The 23,047-nt window shown below is 38.4% G+C and overlaps 1 protein-coding gene across 2 annotated transcripts; it reads right to left on the bottom strand.

Moving 5' to 3' along the window:
* Positions 1 to 198: 198 nt before the first annotated feature.
* LOC306882953 (ligand of Numb protein X 2-like) lies at positions 199 to 18,450 on the bottom strand. Of its 2 annotated transcripts, none has more exons than XM_079437977.1 (10): positions 18,250 to 18,450; positions 11,363 to 11,916; positions 9,909 to 10,099; positions 8,563 to 8,759; positions 6,000 to 6,401; positions 5,713 to 5,847; positions 2,877 to 3,051; positions 2,544 to 2,787; positions 2,234 to 2,392; positions 199 to 1,378 (listed from the first exon to the last, which is right to left on the bottom strand). In XM_079437977.1, the coding sequence occupies exons 2-10, from the start codon at positions 11,755 to 11,757 to the stop codon at positions 1,243 to 1,245; spliced, it is 2,034 nt and encodes a 677-aa protein (XP_079294103.1). In that variant the 5' UTR covers positions 11,758 to 11,916; positions 18,250 to 18,450; the 3' UTR covers positions 199 to 1,242. The 2 variants fall into 2 exon arrangements, with proteins under 2 accessions (XP_079294103.1, XP_079294104.1); XM_079437978.1 differs by lacking the exon at positions 18,250 to 18,450 and adding an exon at positions 13,229 to 13,422.
* Positions 18,451 to 23,047: the final 4,597 nt, after the last annotated feature.

Consider the following 23,047-nt stretch of genomic DNA (forward strand, 5'->3'; position numbering starts at 1 on the left):
AGCCGCAGATATTGCCTGGGAATCCCACAGGGACTATAATGAACAGTTTGGAAGGGGAGTGAAATATGTGGCATTAGCATTAACTCTTGAGTAACAGTGAAAAGCAACACTGTAACCCAAACAAGGTTAAAACGTTGAAGCCACTGTTGTTCTGACTGATGCGATTGAGATCTCAAAAATGTAGAATAATTCTCAGCAGATTACATGCCTTTTTATATTAAATATAAATCATTATTTGGAAATCTGTAAGAGTTATTATAGAAAAGGCCTAATAGAATCAATTACAACTGTATTATACTACAGATCAGAAAAGTGAACAAAACAGCTATTGCTTAGAACAAGGATGTAATAAAATAAAACAAAGAATTTTATTCTGTCATCATAACAACCCTTTCACATTTGCTGTGCTTGTCCAAAAACCAAACATCATTAAAACGCTAACATATGTAACAATGAATAAAATGCATTAAAAAGTAATAGGGTTGAACATTACAGATATCAGAGGCAAATAAACATTCTACGGTTGATGAAAGGCCAAAGATAACAATTGGCATTTTTGGTATACAAGCAATTAAGGCAGGTGTGGATCAGTGTTTGTACATATTCATATCCAAGGCACCCAAGAGATACATTCTTATAAATGTGTCAAACAAGCCAAGCTGTGGTTTACAAAACAGTCCATACTATCACCTCAACAGCAACTATGCAGTTTTACACTAGTGTAACTATTCTCAGAACATATAACAGTGTAAGAATGTCATCAGAGCGGCCATCAATATGAGAATGTAATGTGGCCCAACTCCAGGTAGTGTCAAAATAATTACTCATATTTATTACAGACCACTTGATGTCAATCATTAACCTTCTAAAAGATTATTACTGGTTATATATGGAAACAAGAAGTTCCATTCTAAAATATACACCCAGGCAAGTGGCATGATAAATAGAACTTCCTTTTAAACAGGAAATCAAGCTTGTCCAGTGCCCGCAAGTGCAGTTCACAATTTTTCACCATTACAGCTCAACAAAGAGCAATGCACACTTGTGAAACACTTAATGCCTAGAGTGGATTAAATAATATCAACCTTTAGGCTTGCTTTTAAATCTTGGGTCAATGATTGTTAACAGACATCCTAAGTGTTTCACCCTGTTCTTAAGAGAAGAGACTCCAACAACAGACATGTGCATCAACTTAAAATCCAGTGGTGGATCCAGTAACAGTGATAGAGTTCAGGCTAGTCTTTAAACCAGGCTGCCAGGCCAGGAGACCACAGTCAATGTGACTTTGTTCTTCTGCAGTTTCAGCATTGGGATTAAGGAGGAGTTATTCATGCCCACCGTAGTGACCCCATTCACAGCCACAATCTCATCGCCGCACCTGCAGGAGAGCACGAGGGAGTCAATAAACAAAGCAACTCCTTTTATAGAGGCAAACTCGCTGCACTCAACAAAATGTTCATAATAGCTCAGCAATGATGACAACTAGAATACAACAATTAAAGGGATAGTTCACCCAAAAATTTAAATTCTGTCATTCATAAAATTACGGTTGAACCACTGATGTCACATGGACTATTTTAACAATTTCCTTACTAACTTTCTGGGCCTTGAATGTGGTAGTTGCATTTCTGTCTATGCAGAGTCGGGAAGCTCTCAGATTTCATCAAAAATATCTGAATGAGAAATGTTCTGAAGATGAACGAAGGTCTTACGGGTTTGGAACGAGATAAGGAATTTTCATTTCTGGGTGAACTATCCCTTTAAGTCACTTCTACACTACCATTCAAAAGTTTTGTGGTCAGTCAGATGTTTTTGTTTCTCTTATGTTCACCAAGACTCAATTTATTTGATCGAAAATACAGTAAAACCTGCAATATTGTGAAATATTATTACAATTTAAAAATAACTGTTCTCCATTTTCATATATTTTAAAATATAATTTATTCCTGTGACGGTAAAGCTGAATTTTCAGCATCATTACTCCAGTCTTCAGTGTCACCAATTCTTCCTCAAGAAACATTTCTTATTATTTTAAATATTAAAAACATTTATGCTGTTTCATATTTCTATAGAAGCGGTGACTTTTTTTTTCAGTATTCTTGGATGAACAGAAAAGTTCAAAAGAACATACTGCATCCTTGCTAAATATCATAATTAATTTATTTGAAAAACCACAAAACCTTATTGACCCCAAATTTTTGAATGGTAATGTTAAAGAGGACAGGAGACTCACTTGAGGCGTCCATCAAAGTGAGTTGGTGTTCCAGGCACTATGGTTTTAATGAAGAAGGGCTGCTGGCCACGACTCTCCTCATATCCTCCCACGATACTGAAGCCCCAGCTCTCACTGTTGGTCTTCATCAGCATAATATCACGACACCAGTGGATGTAACTTGGGATTAAAAAGATATAGTCAAAATATGAATTTTTCTCATGTTTAACCCCATACGGCCATATACCTGCCCAAAAGATATACAAGAGGACATCAAATTTTATTTTTTTTGCACTCAATAATCAATATCTCAACATAAAAAAAAATGCACCTGGGCAGGCCCAACCAGCGGGTCCAGAGAGGAGCCCAATTAATGTCATCCTCTTTGGGTCCCTCCAGTGTGTCCATGTCTTCTCTGGTGATGGATTCTCCATCCTGTTCCTCCTCCTCGGCAAAGGTTTGGATAACTCGCAGTGTTACTGTGTTCTGAGCAGCCTGAGTCTTTAGGATGGTCACCGCTTCATTGTAGGTCAAATGGGTCAGGTCGATATCATTTATACTCATCAATACATCACCTGCAGCAGCCATGACATCACAGTTAACACAAGCATTGCACATGGCGTTCAGAGCAGAGCATTTTATATGGAGGCATAAGGAGAATGACCTGTTTTGACGGTGCCGTCTCTGAGCAGGCAGCCCACCGGCTGCACACTAGTGATGTAGACGGGCAAACGGCTGCGGCAGTCTCTCCCACCCGCGATGGTGATGCCTAGAGAGTGTCGAGGCTCCTTCTTTAGACTCACCGTTTTCTCTTGACTGGAGAACCCAACTGGAGGCTCCTGAATCCAGATAATTCATATTAAACAACTTGAACAATACAAACTTAGTCAAAAGAACTGTTTTAATGTGGATGAAAGTAACAGCAATTTTTCCAACAGCTGAAGTAAGTATATCCACCTTTCAAACAGTCATGTAAACACTGTGCCAGTCCAATTATTGGCATAGTTGGACTATCAGATCTAGATATTGCAATGCGATTATAACTTGGTTTTTTCTACTATGTACAATACCTTTCAAAAAATATTTTTAATAAAATGTGAAAATTGCATTTATTAGATCAAAATACAGTAAAAATAGTAATAGTGTGAAACATAAGTTTTCACATTTGTATTTTTTTTTATTTTAACATTTTTGAAACCGTAATTTATTCCGGTTATTCTAAAATGCTGATTTGAGGCTCAAGAAACATTTATTACTATTATCAATGTTGAAAACAGTTGTGCTCCTTAATATTTATGTAAAAGCCATGATGCATTTTATTCATATTCTTGAAATTATTTTGTTCTTGTAACAAATGTAAAATACTTCACTGTCACTTTTGATCAGTTTCATGTATCCTAGCTGAATAAAAGTATTAATTTCTTTCTTTAAAAAATAAATCATACCGGCTCCAAACTTTTGAACAGTTAGTATAAACACAGTAAACAGACTACAACTGGCCTTGTGTTGTATGCATGCTCTGAAAGACAGACTTGATGTTTTAATCCTATAAATATTTAAGTATGGTTATTGATGTGTCATGTATACTCAAATGACTGAACCTCAACTACGCAAAAATTTACTGCAGATCCATTGTAACTGCATGTAAGAGTGCTTAATGATTAATAATAGTGTTTTGAAAAGGTCTGTATTTGGGGGATGGGTGAAAAGTGAAAGTTTAAGACATGTGCCTGACTCCTGCGGTGAAAACATTTGTAAAAACAAACATCCCAGATCCTGCTGCGAAGCAGAGAGATGCGTTAATGTGAGCGGCTCTGACGCGCTGCCATCATAACTCATAGATTGTGGCAAAACGGTCTCCTTTCAGCCATCTTCTCCAGACCTCCAGAGGGTGATGGGCGGTCTCTTCCTACCCAGCAGGGTGGCCCTTCCTCCCAGCGTGAGCTCAAGCTTCATCTCCACAGGTGAAAGCTAACTGTCACCAGCTTTGATCCTCAGCTACAAACAAACACAGTGGCTGCAGCAGCTCAGAGAGCAGCACCCAGGCCTTTTGATCAGGGACGAGTCCCAGAGAGAGAGGGGGGCATCTGCTTTCATCTCCCACTAGCCAGCCTGTGTTTGCTACCTCAGCCTTCAGCTGGTGAGGAAGTGTCACGAAAGCAGGGTGTGACTGGTCTCTGGGTGAAAAGTCTCACGCCTCGCACGCACTCATGTGCAGGCAGCACAACCAATGAAACATGCAACCAAGCTTTTGCCAACGAGTCAAACTATAATTACAAAACCCCTTTCTTTTACTTTTTGATCCATTTACACAGCCAGGTATTGTATACAGTGCATTCAGAAAGTATTCAGACCTCCACTTTTTTCCATTTGCTTATGTTGCAGCCTGATACTACAATTGTTTAAATTATTATTTTTTCTCATTAATCTACACTCCATACCTCATAATGACAAAGTGAAAACATAATTTTAGAAATGTCAGAAAAAACTGCAACAACATTTGAAATTTAGCTCAGGTGCCTCCCATTTCTCTTGATCATTGCTGAGATGTTTCTAGACCTTTATTGGAGTCCACCTGTGGTATGGATGTACAGAGTGTAGATTAATGAGAAAAAAGTTAATTTAAACAGTAGTATCGGGCTGCAACAATACAAAATTGAAAAAAAGTGAAGGGGGTCTGAATACGTTCTGAATGCACTGTAACTACCTCAGAATACAATAAACTATCTCATAATATACAAAACACTACAATACATGTAAATTTAACATGTTGCAATCCATGAAGCTATCATAATTCATGATCGAAAGTGTGAAATGTATGAGAAATTCATTTAGTCTCACTGAATCAATGTAATCTCTCTTGTATGGTTTTCTTCCCTTTTAATCAGTGTTGTATATATAAATTACTGTTCAGATTAATACATTTATTCAGCAAGGACACATTAAATTGAACAAAGGTGACAGTAAAGACAATACAAAAAGTCTATTTCAAATAAATGCTATTCTTTGGCAAACATTCTTTTGAATGAAGAATCCAAAAAAGGTATCACAATTTCCACAAAAACATTAAGCAGAGCAGCTATTTTCAGCATTGATAATAATAATAAATGTTTCTTGAGCGGCAAATCAGCATATTAGAATGATTTCTGAAGGATCATGTGACATTGAAGACTGGAATAATGGCTGCTGAAAATTCAGCTTTGCATCACAGGAATAAATTACATTTTAAAATATATTACATTCAAAAACAGTTGTAATTTTTTTTTCAATTTCAGTTTGTAATAACAGTATTTTATAATATTATTGCTTTTACTGCCTTTTTATACTATACATACACATATATATATATATATATATATATATATATATATGAATGAATGGGATTGGGAGTGAGCAAACAACTTGCATCACCCAAGTAAGCATAATGGTAGGCCACAGCGAATATTTGTGCCTTTAAACCTGTCAATTTATGCTTAGGGCTTGGGAAGCACACTTTTTACCTTCATGTATTCAGATCGTCTCTTGAAGTACTGCGGTTCCGGGACCCTCCTGGCTCCTCTGCTCTGGCCATCGCCACCCTCCTCCGAGAGATCATGTAGTCTCATCACTACGAAGTTCACGCGCATTTCACATGCCTGCCATACACGTAACAGAGCATAACAATCACTTACATTTACTATAAAACCTGAAATCTCAATCTAGTGTTTAAAAGTAACACATTGTATTAATAGTAGTTTGAGACATCCACTTTTTCTCTCTGAAGCGATTCTGTCTGTGCTGTCTGTACCTGTATGATCTGAGCTGCGCTCTCTGGGGTGCCATGTCTCAGGTCCTGTCCGTTGATGCCCAGCACTTTATCATTGTTCCTCAGTTTGCCATCTTTGGCAGCCAGTCCCCCAGGAAGCAGGTCCAGGATGAAGACTCCTGGCTCCTCAGACTTACGAATGAGTTTGATGCCCAGCGGCTCAGAGCGCTCACGCTTTACCAGGGTGACCTGGATGATGGTGCCGTGGTTCTGGTTGGGATTGGGTGATTGTGATGGGGGAGAAGCTGAGGATTGAGCAAGATGCTCAGGCCGGGGCTTGAAGCCCTTCTCCTGCATGACAGTTAGCCTGACACGGGAACATGACTGCCGAAGCACAGCAATGGCACGACTGTGGGGGATGGATGCCAAACTGACATCATTGACCTGCAAAGATCATACAGTTAGTTTGATGTCACAATGCAATGAAAGTAGTCTCAGATCTTTTCTTCCATATTGTGTCATACAGCCAAGTAAAACAGATTACCAAATACAGAAAAAATATTGTAAGAAAGGGACTTGGTTCTGTCCACCATTTATTGTTTGTGTGGAGGCAGCTCTAAATGCATGCTAACGAAAGGGAAGGGGTTTGTGTGTATTAAATGATTGGAGAAATCTAGTATACGCCACCAGAGAGAGGTCTGTATTTCACTGGAAGATCTAGTTCATTTTATTTTTTTAACTTTATTTATTTATTAAACTTTATTTATTTAAAGTTTATTTTTAAACATGTGGGGATGAATCATTTCCAATAAGTTAAAAAAGATGCATTTACAAAATAGATTAGGTGATTTTCCAATTGCACCATATTTACACCAAACACCTAATAAGATCATTTGGAGAGTCATTCGGGTTCATTATGAGTCATGTTAAAAAGCACTAAAACAGGAGTTAAAGTCTGTACTTGGTCTTCCTTCATAAAGTGAAAGCATTGCCTTGATGTCATGTGGGAATTCAGGTTAATGTCTAACCTTTATTTAAGTTTCAACCAGTACACTTTGTTCTCTCTAAAGAACACCATATTAAAAGATCCTAAAATAATGCTGTTATTTATGCTTCTGAATCTGGACCCAAAAAAGAGAGAGAAAATCTTCCTGCCTGAGGCTTGGAATAGCCCTTTGTGATAATAAATGCTGTGTTGAATCAGAACGGGAAAAGAGAGATCCCATTTCATGAAATAAGATATCTAAACCATCTACAGATCTCTTTACAGGCCTTAGCTCCCTAAAATAAAAAAGTCAAAGAAGCTCTGCTTGGGATACAGATCATTGTAGGGTTGATGGTTGACCTCATTCAGATTTCCATATATATGATCTCAGAGAAGACGAGCTGGAGGCATTCATTAAAACTCAAGGTTGAATTTGAATCTGAAGCCAGTTGTGCTGGTTCGCTTTACTAAGGCATTGCATTCCAGGACGGCCAGGAGCAGAAATCCTAGGAGAGCATTGGATTGTGGGAACAAGAATGTAAATTTGCTTAACTGAATTGAATTGTAATTGAGAAGCATTACTGTTTAACTGAGCTTTTTAAAGGTGAAATCTGTAGTTTAGTTAAATTTTAAAATGTTTTACAAAAATGCAAAGTTAAAATGTTTTACAAAAAAAAAAATACACTGTTTTTGTGAAGAGTCATCTGAATAGTGCTGGAGCATCTGCAGACAGACTAGTTGAACAGTGTTGTTTGACGTGAAGAGCGAAACTTAGACAATGGAACACTTCTTATCGTGCTTTACAAGATTAAATAAAGAGAGGATCAGAATCTTTAAGGCCAAAGATGCAAAAAAGGTCTTAAGCCAAAGACCGAAAGACTTACAAAGGCAAAAAAACGAGCGCAAACATCAGTACAGCTTAAACAAGGTGGAAAGATTTAAGTTGCTTCCATTTTGCAGGGACAGATAAAGGAATTAATTATTGTGTAGTAGAACACAATAAATGCTCTAAAATGGACTAGTGTAATTGTAATAAAATCCTGATCCACATCGACAGGTGACAGTGCAAAATCACCGCTGTGGTATCAGTACTTAAAGTACTCAAAGAACAGCGATGCTAACGTTAGCAATGCTAAAGAACTACTGAATGCCCCTTTAATGTCTATCTGAATTAAAATTAGAATTTTCTAATTCAAGATGAGAATGACTCTCTTCTCCATCTTCCATTCTGGAAGTACACATGACCAATTAGTGAAAACTTGTGAAAAGTGGGTCAGTTCTATAGGACATGTACTGAACTAAACCTATTTTGATACATGTCCTATGACAGAATTTGTCTACTCAACTGAAAACAGCTACATTTTTATATGGTCAATAATGTGCCAGCCAATGGAAATTTCCTGACATTTGGGAAAGCAGGGTCTTGTGACCTTTGTCCAGGGATGTGATTGCAATGTAAACACAATGACGCTGGGGTGTGTATACTGATATCATGAGAACTGGATAGAAAGACAGATTCAAAGAGATAAAACCAGTGGAAAACATCTAATGGGTTCAAATCCATAGCGACTGACATTCTAAAACAAACATAACTGCATGGCGAGCTGAGATATGCCTCACCTCTAGAATATGATCTCCAGGAGCCAGCTTGCCATCCCGTGCAGCCAGTGAATCACGCACAATCTCCTGAATGACGATGTTGCCCAAGGGTGTGTCCTTCCCTCCTACTATACGCAATCCCAGATCCTCGTCTGGATCCTCTCGAAACAGCTCCACCACAGTCGCCTCTGCCACAAGGCTGGACCTCAGAGGGGTGTCTGGGAAACCAAAAGACCATTAGGAACCTGATTTACAAATGCTTAAAAAAAAAAAAAAAAAAAGTAGTTCAACATATGGCAGTAACACAAACAGTTTTTTCGTGGCAGCTATGGAATGAGTCATTTGTTTAGGGAAGCACACAAATGTATGATGTAATATTCCCATAAGATATTGAGAGAGTTGCTAAGTGAATTTATGACTAATAGCATTTCCATTAATCCAGATGACAGGTCCAGACTCCCCTCAGGTGTTTTAGAGCTTAAATCAGAAAAAAGTTGATGTGAATCACCATGAGTGTACATGTTTTCAGACAGTGACGATTGTTGGTTTTAATGCCATAATTTATTTTGATGCAATATTAATAACATCCTGACAAGCCTCAGCAATCTATTTACAAGATTAAGGGCCACATGAAAGATTCCCTCTGTTTTGGTTTACCTAAAAGTAAACACAGCTGCAAATCAATTTCCTCAGCTTTTCACCGTCTGTGCTACACTCTTCTCCCCTTTACTCCTGAGCTACCACAAATCAAAATATGTTATGGCCGTAATTCACCCCCCCCCCCCCCCCCCCCAAAAAAAACAAGAATGTGCTTTATTCTTTTCTAAATCTAATCCTTACCAGGTGGTGTACAGTACAGAAAAAGAGATATTATACAGATATTATATATGTAAAGAGACAGCAATATTGAATTTTTAGCCATTACCAATAAACCAATAATTATTTTCCAATATTAAATGTATTTTACCTAAATTCATTAAAAATAAAACACTACAAGCTAAAATCATTTTAAATGCTATAAAATGCTACATAAAATGAAAATGTTTATATTTATGTGTTGTGTTATTGTGTGTATTCAACAGAATGTTAAAGATTATGTTTAAGTGGGTGTTAGATGACAGCAAAGCTAATCTAGAGGAGGGGAGATATGCATGAACAATTAAATATCCATTACTGACCAATAGAAAAAAAACCCTGCAATACTGTCTGATAACCATTTTGGTACCGATAATCCATAAAATTATGCGCATACTCCTGATTTTCATCAAATTTGGAATATCATAAATTCTTAGATCATGGATCAACACTCATTGGGATTTGTAATAATATTTGTTAGAGTACAAGAAAAACAGGAAGTGCTGCAATACCATCTTCACCCTCTTCAAAGGCCGGGTTGACCAGTCCAGGCTCTGAGGGTCCACTGAGTTGACCTGTGCGTGTGATTGGGGTAGACTTGGCATCAGCTAAATCTCCATCTGATTTGCTTCCCTTTAACTCGTTCCAGGAGGGTCTCTTTTTTCTCTCCGCCTCTTCCCTGAGTCGTCTGAATGCAGGACATCTGAGAAAGAGAGAATTGGAGCACACTGAGTCAGAGAGAACTTCTGCATCATTACTCAGTGGTCTGCTGTTAATTAACCTACAACACATTCATTACCAGATGGCAGCAACAGTAACTAAAAATATCCTAAACATGCACCAATGCTGACTACTGCTCTGCATCTTATTCAGGAGTCAGCAGAAAACAGCTGCGAAAAACAAATCAATGCTTAATTGGTTTGGTGCAAAGCTACATAGCATTTATCTATTAAATATGAACATGCCTAGGGAGTGTGAATTCTCAGTAAGGAAAAAAGAGGAGCTATGCAGATGAAGATGCAAACAGGCTTTTCTACTGCATTGCAGGGATGGAGATGGTACAGGTCAAAAAAAAAGAAAAAAAGAGCAGAATCAGGTCTAGTCTGGGTTTCACCATGTCAACACCTCCTTCCCCATCCCACAGCTGCTCTCTCTGTTTACATTGGGCTGTCCCTGACCACGTGAACTATCAACCAAACAACCTTTAGACCACGCTTTACATCACAGAAGATAAGAATATGATAAAACGGCAGAAAGAAAACCCATGTAAGGGAGATGAACGCTGAGGCACAGGGTCATTCCATGCAGTGTTCCAATAGTTTAAACAGTAGAGCAATAACACCAAAGTCATGGGTGTTATTCCAAGGGGCTTTTTCCTTTTTTTGCATACCATATCACCTATATCATATACTATGGCTTTGGATTCAGTGAATCAACCATTTAGTGAATTCTATATTTCATACTGACCTGTAGAAACAATAAGTTCCTGCAACTAAACAATTGTGAACGGGGTTAAACACTTAATACCGCTTAAATCCTTTAACTAAACAGACAAAAATTAAACACGCCAACTCCCACACATTCCTGGCAGAGGTGACGAGGCTGAACTATCTGCACACATTCTATAGTAATCACTCATGTGATTCCTAATTAACTCCATTATGTAAAAGAGAGTCAACCTGTTCTTTCAGTAGTCGGTCATACGGTCCACTCATGCCTATTCTGGAATCCTGCTCAGTTCTCTCAAATCTCTCTGTTCACATGAAATCTGGATAAGTGGAATTCCACAAATTTTTCAGCAGCTTTCTTAATGGCTACATGTACATATTTATCCACCAACTTCTCATAACTGATTTAATTTCATTTCTTCAGAATGATATCTTCATTATCGATGTCTACATCTCTTCGACTTTATGCTATGTTGCCCTAGTGATAGGTAAACATTTCCTTGGTGGCACGCACTAACCTGTTGTGAAGATGGGGCTGCAGCTCGCAGCGTTGCATGTTCTGCTGGCACTCGCTGCGGAACGGGCACAGCACAGCCAGTTTGTCCAGCAGGTTGCGCACCAGCAGGCTGGAGGCACGGCATTGTTGTAGCTGAAGCCTCTGGCGGTCGATGGGGCAGAAGTCCTGGTCGTGCAGGAAGTTGCTTAGGCAGTGGAAGCAGTACGTGTGGCCACACGGCGTGTCCATGGGCTGCAACAGAGGCTGGAGGCAGATGTGGCACATCAGCTCGTCATCCACCTCGTCCTGATATTCAAACAGGTGACCGTCCCAACCATCATGACACTGTCCACATTCCTTACACATACGCATCCACGTTACGCCACCCGGCGGTGGAGACGCCTTGGGCTCCGTCATGGCCTGAAGAAGTTAAGCTGGACGTCCGCAGGGCTGAAGAGCTTATGCCGCTTTCTCAGCTTGCAAACTCTACATCAGCTTCATCAGATGAGAAGCAATCAAATATTTCCAATCCAGAAAGAGAACAAACTGCTAGCCGCTTCATCTACACCCAAGTTTCTGTTGGAAAAGAGAACAAAGAAAACTGAAGCTCACGTCAAGCATTCTTTTTTTGGCTCATGCCGGCTGAACAGGAAATGACATGGATCCACTTAACCACAACAATATGGGAAAAGGGCTGCAGCTGTATCCTTTCCATGAGTTTCCTTCCACAATAGCAATCTGAGTTTGGCTAACTATCACTGTTCAAGTCATTAAATGGGTTAAGCTCTGTGAAATGACAGGAGGGCAGCAGTCAAAACTCACCTACTAGGATGAACAAAACAGCTGCCCAGAAAAAAAGAACTCAAGTGTAGAAATTACAAGCTTGTTGTTAATGACTTCATGCCCGATCAGTAATGGGCCACTTCCTTCTGTGAGCCACATAATCTCTTCTAAATCCATCTACAATGAAACCTTGTGTATCATAACCTTAAATACACTACCTTCAAGATGTCATGTGGTGCGACTCCCTGAAAACTAAAAAATATTTTATGAATTAATAATTCAATAATAATAACAACAAAAAACAAATTTAACCTTGAAATAGCGATGTAACAATGAACCACGAGCCGGTTGAAAATCGATTAAAATATGTGACGATTCAAATCGTTTGAGATGCTAAACAAATCACGATAGACCTGGGGTAGGACTTTATATCAGAGATTAAAAACTGCTCATGCTGTATGTGTGCTGCATCTTTGTTTGGATCATGATTAAAATGCAGTGGCTACCTCTGAAATGGAAAGAGCACAGACAAAGCCTTAGTTTATTCATATGAAGAGATTTATTTTATTTGTGTAACTTATTTAATTGATTTGGGGTTTGTTTTAAAATTTCAATTTAGTTTTTTCATATTTCAATTTCACAAAGAAACGTGCAGCAACAGCCTAATAAAAGGACACCTTTTCAATTACTGTATAGTCTTGAATCTGATTTTTTTAAACAAATCATGAGAAAATCGAATCGTGAAATCAAAATCGTGAATCGAATCAAATCGTGAGTTGAGTGAATCGTCACATTCCTACCTTAAATAATTTATTTTACTTGAAAAAAAAAAAAAAAAGATTAAAATTTGATATTTTACATTTTACATATCGAAACCAACATAAATTTAGTGCATGTTTTTAAAATTAGATTCTTCTTTTTATTTATTGTGGGTAATAAAAATTCTTGTTTAGAATACCATAAATACATAATGATAAGACTACACCAAAAATACCACAGATTCAATTCAAACAATTACCAACCGGCACTTCAATGGATGAGCAAAACAAACACAGTGTCCGCCATGAATGTGAGGTAATAAATCTCAATCATTATTCCAACCCACCTCAGATGCTGGCAGTGCAGTCAGACTCCCAGCAGCCACTGCATGAAAACAAGAAACTCAAGCCCAACAGCTGCGCTGGCCGCCTGCAGCCTGACTGAAACCAGAGCCCGTCATCTCAACTAGGGACACAGTGTGTTTGTGTGTGTGAGTGTGTGTATGCAAGGACATGCAGTTAAAGGGGACCTCAACAGACTGGAGGGAAGCATTCAGAGTCCGGCTGTGTCGACCCAGGAGGAGGGGTTGAGAGCGTGTGTGTGTGTGTGTGTGTGAGACGGAGGACGAGGGGGAGTGTAGACTGCTGATGAGGTACTAGTGCAGGCAGAGCATTCTAAGAACCAAGCTCAACCTCTGGCCAATTACACAGTGAGTTATGCGTGTGTGTTGTCCGAGGACAAACAGGACATATTTCTCTTACTCACTGACCTCCTTCATATGCAACTGATAACTTAATGACATAACCTAGCAAGCGTAATAATTAACACAAAATCAATGATTCACAACCAAAAAGTGATTTGCACTGCATTTAAATAAGTGGCAAGTCAAGTAGAATTAATTTATCACTGTAAGGGGGGGGGGTCTAACAGATAATATATCAGGGGTTGCAATAGACCCCCAATATTACTGAATATGATAAGGACCTCCCATCCACACATCTACACATTTTATTTATAAATACCCAATTTGTAACATAAAAAATGTATATTATACATGTGTACAAATTTTTTGGGCAAATATTTCATATTTTTCTATCTATAGTGCTCTAATGTTAGCCAGGTGTATTATTTATATAATTTTTTAATATTCAAGGAGGCATTCAAGTCGATCAGTTATATATTCTTATGAAGTATCATCTAAGCACATTGCAACATCTAGACTAGTCCACGTTTAGTTAAGTAACACATTCAAAAATCAGATAAAACAAACCAATAAAACATTTTCTTCATGGGGATGAACACAGAAACTGGCCTCATTTTGAAACCTCTTTTTAAATGGATATCAACCTATCTATAGTCTCTTAAGGCTTTAATACACTACACGGTTTTTACCCTGATTTTCCACAGATTTACAGTCTGGAAAATTGATGCTAGTTGCCAAAGATCAGAGCCAGTCTGCGCATTGGAGTTGACAGAATCCATAGAAAATCAATTAACTTAACTTAAAGTGACAACCATCAGTTAATATTTAATGTCTGTTTATGAAGTATTTACATAGACGTTCAATGTGGAAGAGCTTAACGAGAGCACACTGAGCTTAATGGGAGCAGAAAAAGTATAAGCCAGTAAATGCCTGTGAAGTAATATGTTAGCGTAGCACACAATCTTAAACAGCTAGTCAGCTAACGGTGTTCTGTAGCATCTGCGCTGTGTTGCTAAAACTATCTTTTGGATCTAATATAATTATTTCCCACATCCAAGTTCCAGGTTATAATAAGTGAAGTGAAGTGAAGTGAAGTGACATTCAGCCAAGTATGGTGACCCATACTCGGAATTCGTGCTCTGCATTTAACCCATCCAACGTGCACACACACAGCAGTGAACACACACACACCGTGAACACACACCCGGAGCAGTGGGCAGCCATTTATGCTGCGGCGCCCGGGGAGCAGTTGGGGGTTCGGTGCCTTGCTCAAGGGCACCTCAGTCGTGGTATTGAGGGTGGAGAGAGCGCTGGACATTCACTCCCCCCACCTACAATTCCTGCCGGCCGGAGACTCGAACCTGCAACCTTTGGATCACGAGTCCAACTCTCTAACCATTAGGCCACGACTTCCCCTAATATGCAAAAGTCTGAACATTAATCTCTTAATTTTACAATAAGTAGTGAAATTTACCCAAAATAAAGGCTTAAACATCTAGAAAACGCACATTTAAGGAGCTCCTCTTTTGGTGAAAGTTTTTAGACAGCTTTCAAAATGGCCGCCAGACAGTGTGAACTAGAGGTCTTCACGGGTCCACTTGGATCTGAATACCCGAGACCCAACCCGAGACCAGAGCGGGTTCGGGTCCAAAACTTCTGGGTCGACATGGGTCGGGTTCAGTATTAGCAGCCTCGGGTTTCGGGTAATTAAAATAAATGTGCTTTTCCCAAATGGACCTGATTAGACCCGAATCCTTTTAAACTTTCTTGGATGCGTAGCCTACTTGTGTGTTCAAGTTAAGTTCATTTTTGAGAAACGCACGTAAAAAAGGAACATGTTTTGTAACCTCAGAAATCCATCTTATAGATATGAGATCCATCAGGAAATCCACTCACTTCATTACGCTGCGTGTGAATGTAAGGATTTTCTTTTTTTTTGTGTGCAGAAGGCCTTCACTGGAGATTAGGTAGCTAACGTTGCAGACAAAACTAGCAAATCCATGATTTATGAACCTATCAATTAAATTTTTTTTATAAAACTATTACGTTTATATTTCACTGGTTACAATTAAAAGCCAAACTCAGAAATAACATGTGTTTACATTCAGGTCCAGTCGGTTCAAAAATAAATGCGGTCGGGTCGGATCTAATTTCATTGGGTCTGTCTCGGGTCGGGTTTATCTTTAAAAAAAAAATGACTTATGCACATCGGGTTCGGGCAAGAAGTGATTCGGGTCGGGCACGGATTTTAGGACCCGAGAAGACCTCTAGTGTGAACACATGGAGACCCATATCTCAGCGTGCAATGATCTGACTGACTTGAAATTATAGGAGGTATATAGTAACAAGCATATCAATTGGTTAAGACACAGTGCAAGATAATAAATAATTTTTTCTTTTTATAATCTGATCTCAAAAATGGAAGTGTGCTTAATGGGTACGTGAGCTTAATAGGTATGTTTACCCTAGTAAATATTGATATATAATTCTGCTATTTTAACATTAACATTATCTTTCCCATCATCTAACACTGACTTAAAGTTGAGCTTTAAAAACACTATAATTTAATAAAAATAAATAAGTAACACTGTTAAATATCATTTTTAGCAAATATCAAAATATCCTATTTTCATACTGTACATTATCACGCTCTGATGCATAAATTCACTTACAGTATTTAAAATACCTGATGTTAGTTTAATTACTGTTTTAGAGACAAAACAGTACAGAATGTTATTAATATTGGCCATAACATGAAAATAACCAGAATTTTAATATTGGTGCAGCCCATGCATGTTTAATACTACACACTGTAGAAAAAAACTAATTGATACTTGCTAGTGTAAAATTTATCACTTCAATTCTAGGGCGCAACTGTGGTGCACTGAATGATACCAACTGAATATATATAACAATATTCTCATCAATGATTTGGGACCCTTCAATGAAAGTAAATATGCACAGTTAATAGTTAAAGTGCCTTACTAAACAACACAAACTACGAGCAGCCTTGATAAACATTCTAAAACACCAAACCTTAAGGCTCAGTGATATGTTTTGCTAGAATTACTTCCCCACTTGTCCACTGAAGCTGTGACCCTGGCTAAGATAGATGGACTCACCCCACAGCCTCATGAGTATCTTACACACCGGAGACAAGCAGCTTGTCAATCTCTCCTGTCCCTTAATGATGTAGAGTTTGTGAACCTCTCAAAGTCCACATACTTCCCTGAGTACACAATGTGTCATTTACCTGTTTGTGTGCTAAACAGTCACTGAACATTGACTGCTTCAAAGTCCATATGTTTCCAGATGTTAGGATTACCAGGGTGCTGACGTCATAAATTAGCACTATTCCTGTCCTGTCTACCGCCTACAGAACAAATGGTATATCAAAGAAAACGTGAACACCCAGTCTGAAATGCTCTCACCTACCCAACTCTAGCAGGGGCCATGAATCATTCCCTCAGACACACCCTTGTAGAATGATTACATGGGCAATGGCGCAGCCCCGACAGAATGACTAAGTTTGGAAAATATGAAAACATACTGCTGTATAGTCACCTGGAATTTTTGTTTACTGCCCTCCAAGCCAACAGAAACAAGCAAGAAGGCTGATTAAACATTGTCTACTCTACTACTTGCACTGCCTCTAATCAGCATTTCAATTCTTAAGGAGACAGTTCACCCAAAAATGAAAACCGTTTCATAATTTACTCCCCCTCATGTCATACCATACCTTTCTTTTTTCTGTGGAACACAAAAGGAATAAGAAGACATAATGATAGGGAATGACAGCTTCAGTCACCATTCACTTTCACCTCATCTGTACGCTGTCAGCATCTTGTTTTGTGTTCCACGGAAGAAGAAAGTAATACTGTACAAGACCGAAATAACACTAGAAGTAAATAACCACAGAATTTAAATTTTCTGAATGAATGATTCATTTAATGTTAGAACAAGTTTGAACAACACCCATTCTCTTCTACGGGAATAAACAAATACTACGCACCACAGGCAAACAACCAGAAGAATGGGACACAAAAAGTATGAATCATATTTGTTTACTTTTGGAGCTCTGTTGCAGTTGTTTATTCTGAAAGGAGACTCCACCTTCTCTAGGGGGGTAACTTTAACCTTTTTATGGAGTCACAGACTAATATTAACAGCACGCTTTAAAAACATACAATATGTTTTACTTTAATCCCACATGTCATCACATATGCCAATAAAATATTTGACTTTTCTAACCCTTTTAAATCGGTCTGACGACCTACACGTTGCAGTTAGATGCGACACACGAGAAAGAAGAAGCCATAAATCATTCATCAGTCAGCTGACAGCAGATTCTGATGGTAACCCGGACACCAGAGTGCCCTTGAATTACATGTTGGGTAAAGATAACCCATGTGTTTCTTTGTTTAACTCAGCCTAGTTACCTTTATATTCACAACCTGATAAAAACACCTACAATGTGTTCCAGGTGACCTATGAAAGAAGCGGTGTAATGTTCGCTTTACTGTCCTTTTAACCTTCATTTATTCACATTCAATGACAATAAGGCAACAACAGTAGTTTACAGAAGAAGTTAACGCAAATATTGTGAGATTAGTGTCTTATGTAAGAAAAGAGTATTTCGCGCTCAAGACCGAAACTAGTCTTACCTGTGAGGATTTTCCGGAAGTAATAAAACAAAGACGCTGTCGAAATATAACACATAAACTGTCTTCACTTCGTCTCAGCTCCAAGATATGAGCGTCTCATCATTTCCTTTCCCATGTTTTAATAACTGGGAAACACGGCAGGTATGAATAAACCGTAGGCGACGCAACCAGCATGAGTTTCAGGCAAACAAAGTCGGATCTGACGCTTTCACAGGAAGTTCGCGCAGGTATTGAACAAATACACCTTTGGACTCAGCGCGTGGCGTGCAGGTGCAAAGATGTATAACGCGGGGAAAATACTGCATTTGTGAAATATAAATGTTAAGTCGGGGTCATTTTTAAACGTTTTTATTTTATTTTATAAAGTTTGTACAATGCACAGTAAGTTATTGCCCCTGCAGTGGCTGGGCTTGTCACACTGTATGGGGTAAGTTGCCACAGAAATAGTATCTAAACGTTAAAATATTTATGAAATACCAAGAAAATAATGAAACGGGAGGAAAAGGAAATTACTGGCCAACAATTTAAGATACAGTGTTGGGACAGTGTGTGCATGCATACCAATCAATATACAATACAGAAACAAATGTATAGCTACAATAGGCCTAAATTTGATAAACTTACTAATTATACAACACACAACAACTTATAAACAGTCCCAATAACAGTATGACTTTATGACAAACACCCTCATCCTGAGAACACAGTTCAGTTAAAAACGTTCTTCATTATATTGTTGACACTTGTCTGAATGTTTTCCAGTTAGTTTTATTGTCCTCACTTGTTTTCTAAACTGTTATAGCAAAAATGATACTGACATTTTTATTTTAATTAAGTTTAAAATTGAATTTCCTAATATTACTCTAATTCAGAAAAGTGTGTGACAACTACCCCCAGGCCCAGTCTCATTTTGTACACAAAATCTTAATGGATTCATTTATGTTGCTTTGGTTAATCTGCAGTCCATCTTATGTGTCTTCTGTATGACTGTAGCTATTAATATTGTGCATTCTCCACATGCTTTGACAATAGTGTTGTTTAGTGTCAGCAATTCATTAGCGCTGTGAGAATAGCTGAAGTTTGAACTCAGACAACACTTGTATGGGCATCATTCATTTTAGTATAATGCACTTGTCTAACTGTTAAGAGTCCTCGTTCAAATAGTTCATGTATAATTGTTTTATGGATGCATAATTAACAAATTAATTGCAAGGACCTTTGCTATATTCTCTGAGCGGTTTTCATCAACTGACAACCCAGCAGGAGTATATCTCAAATTACATTTTTGATAATAACTATAATTTTAAGAGAATAACTCTTGTGTGTTAATTATTCTCTCCTGCTAGAAATCAGGGCAAGTGCAAAAAAAGTCTTCCTAAATTATGTCCAATAAAGTAATAATTCTTTGTGATCCTGCCAGTTAAAAGCTCTTTGACACTTGAACAGTGTCGGCTTCTACCCCCTGCAGGATGCAAGGGAAGTCTCCCCTCATAAAACCTCTGCGCTGAGGCTTGTTCCCTCTGTGATTTATACCCTGTAAGTCCAGCGCAGACAAAGACTATTGCTGATCAAACCAATCACTGTTCTTGGTTACACAATGTTGTCCATTCCTCAAAAAACTGTACTAAGTAGTGTCCACTGGAAATTATAATTCGAAAAGAATCAAGGTCAAACCTACAGGCATTATGACAAACAAAAGCTGTTTTGCAGTGAATCATATAAATGTTTTTTATATTTGTCATTGGTAGTAAATGTTGTTGTGTGAGCTTGTACAGTTGTCCAGTAACAATACACAGAGGGATGTACAAACATCATGTAAGTTAAATTGATTTATCAAAAGCAGGCTCATTTTTTTTTTCTTTTGCAGAGATCAGCTGTGCGAGTGCTACATTTGTGCAGCTGTCCCCAGATGTTTACACTCAGGATGGATGACTGACAGTGAAAGCTTGTCATCACGGCTGTGGTACGTTATGTAACTTGTAGAATATATAATATTTTTTTTAAATCAATGTACAGTCTTTATTTTATCTATAATCTGATTGGCATTTATAACCAAAGTGGGATTATACAATACAATACAATTAATCAAATGTGAATACAACAGAAATGAATTTTCCTGCATTAGTGTAGCCATTGTATTCTAAAACATTCCAATTGTGACCCTGGCTGTTGACGGGAACGTCTGTGTGTATGAAGACACAGCCAACGTGAAAGGAAACGAAAAACAACAATGGCAACAATGAGTAACAGACTGACCCTTTTGCTGAATCAGTCCCATTGGCTCCTCTGTTTGAGCACAACTCCCACAAATAAGAATGAACCTGTTTGTCTTTCCTGGGATCGGTAAACATCCTCAACACAAACAGCAGTGTGAGAGAAAAAAGTCACACTACCAGGGCAGCTGCACTCTCACTGTATGTGTCTTTTGATGTCTGTAGGAGGGAACTGATAATGAAGGCTCTTACGTCTTAATTCTTTTAATTGTCTTTGTCATTGGGCCATGAACGGGAATTAGACTTTATGCTTTAGACTGAAATCTTAATATAAAGATTTTATTTGTTTTATTTTGTTTGTATACATTTTCAAACTTCTTGTCATGGTCAAATGGTCAATCCACCACAGATTTGATTTGATTCATCCATCCATTCATTTTCAAATCCACTTGTCCTGGATGAATGGTCAGTCCATTACAGATTTTATTTTATTTTTTTATTCATTTCCAGACTGTTTGTCCTGGATGGATGACTAGTCCATTTTATTTTATTTTATTTTATTTTCCAGACTGCTTGTCCTGGATGGATGACCAGTCAATTTATTATTCTCTATTCTATTCTTTTCTATTCTATTCTATTAATCGGTTGTCCTCAACTGATGGCCAGTCCATAGCTGATTTTATTTTATTTTCAAACTTTTTTAGAAATACAAAGCATGTTTTTCTTATAGTTATATGTGTGTGGATTGCAAGAGTGCATTGTCATCAAAAGAGAAAAGTCTTTGCTAGATTATTTAATTATCACTGCTGTAATATGTGTGTACGACCTCTCTTTCCTGTCACTATATAATGAGTGTAAGCCAATACACATAATTACCTATACACATGTGTACTCACAGATATTTGTCCACTGTAACATCCTGCATCCTTCTCTTAACATGCACACTTACAGACCTGGTGCAGGTGCAGTGAAAATTACAGCTCTGTTGCTAGGAGGACCAATGAAAGCACATTAACTCCACAGGCAGTTCCCCACATCTTATTCAACACAGACCCCCCCTCCTCCCTTGACCAGACAGCCAGGCATCTGTTTCAGGCTGTAGCTTGCACCCCCAGACTTCAGGCTCTGTCTGGCATCCACATGCAGGCCCTAAATCAGTGCCTAGGGAGCACGCAGACACAGCCCACCCCCGCTACACTTTAGTTTGACATTCGAGTGTCACTTTAACAGTCTTCAGCCATCAAATTGCACAAATGTATTTAAAATCTTAATTTCAGTGTGCTATTTTGGTGAAGCATGTTCTTACTTTGCCCTTACGTTCTGGGAAAGTTGATTTAGCTAAAAAGGAAGTTAGATTATTTTCATTAGGTAAATGGAAACAGGATCTCCAATGTTTTAAGTCATAAATAATGCTCTCTACTCATCCATAACATATCTAATATAAATCTAAAGTACTTTGCTCAGTGAGGCAAGTGTGCTGTGTTAACTTTTCACTCCACTTCACTCCAAAGCGAAATAGCTAATTGCCCATCTGCCATTCTTCTTGTAGCTATCTGCCTCTCCCTGCAGACATCACCTCTGGGGCTGTGTTTGCTTGTTTGTACCTGTCATGTGGGCCTGCTTGTCCACCCAGCATGCCACTTGGTAACATCTTATCAGTTTCTTAAAGATCAAAGACCCATGGTGATCTTTATCAGCCGATATACCTCCCCTCCTTCTTCACTCGGCCTCCATCAAAGTTCCAAAACTGTGTATACCATGCCTTTAAGCACTTTAGCCTTTCCTCTTCTTATCAACAGAGAAGGGGTTTCATTCTTCACAGTCCAATAAGGCCTTGGAACAAGAGAAGGAGACCAGACTGACCTGTGTCTTCACAGTTACATAGAAGAGCCCATTAGGGTTAACAGGGGGGTTAATTCAACATTGTAAATCTGAGCATGTTATGTAAACTCTCACTCACTCTGTGAAGTGATTCATGTAATTTATTGTTTATTATGCTATAAATTTGAAAACTTTTGATCTTTATCTTTTGCTGATTTTCATCCAATATTTTATCATTTTTCCTACCATTACAATGTCAGATGATTAGAGCTCATACTTTTTATTTTTTCCCCCCCGGTAGGTCCTCAAGTGTATTTCAAAGTCAGCCTGACTGAACATTTATTACATTTATGGATGTGCAGACTGCACAGACGGTCCAGGGGTAAGTTAGCAAAGTCACGACCTTGCCCTGACCTGGGTTAAGGAAGTGGTCATGCAGCTCTGGACAAAGCTGTGGAGGAGAGAGACTGAGAGGCCAGGCGGTCGTGCCTGAACAATAGCTGCCGCACATTCAGTTTGGGAGTTACACAAAAGCCAGAGCTGCCCCCTTCACCCTAGTCACACCTCACCATAGAGTTGGCATTTCACACTCCTCTGTGAACAGCCATTCAATCAAACTACTGTTTAACTTGTTTTTTGGGGTCTTGCTTTTTAAAATTGCAGCATCATCTGTGTTAAATCCTGGTGCATACTGCTGTGTGTTTTTGGAAAAATGGTTTCTTATAATGGATTTACAAGCCAACATTATGTGCTGCTGTTTTAAT

The sequence above is a fragment of the Barbus barbus genome (genome assembly GCF_936440315.1).
Source record: "Barbus barbus genome assembly, chromosome: 17".
In the NCBI taxonomy this organism is placed as follows: Eukaryota; Metazoa; Chordata; class Actinopteri; order Cypriniformes; family Cyprinidae; genus Barbus; species Barbus barbus.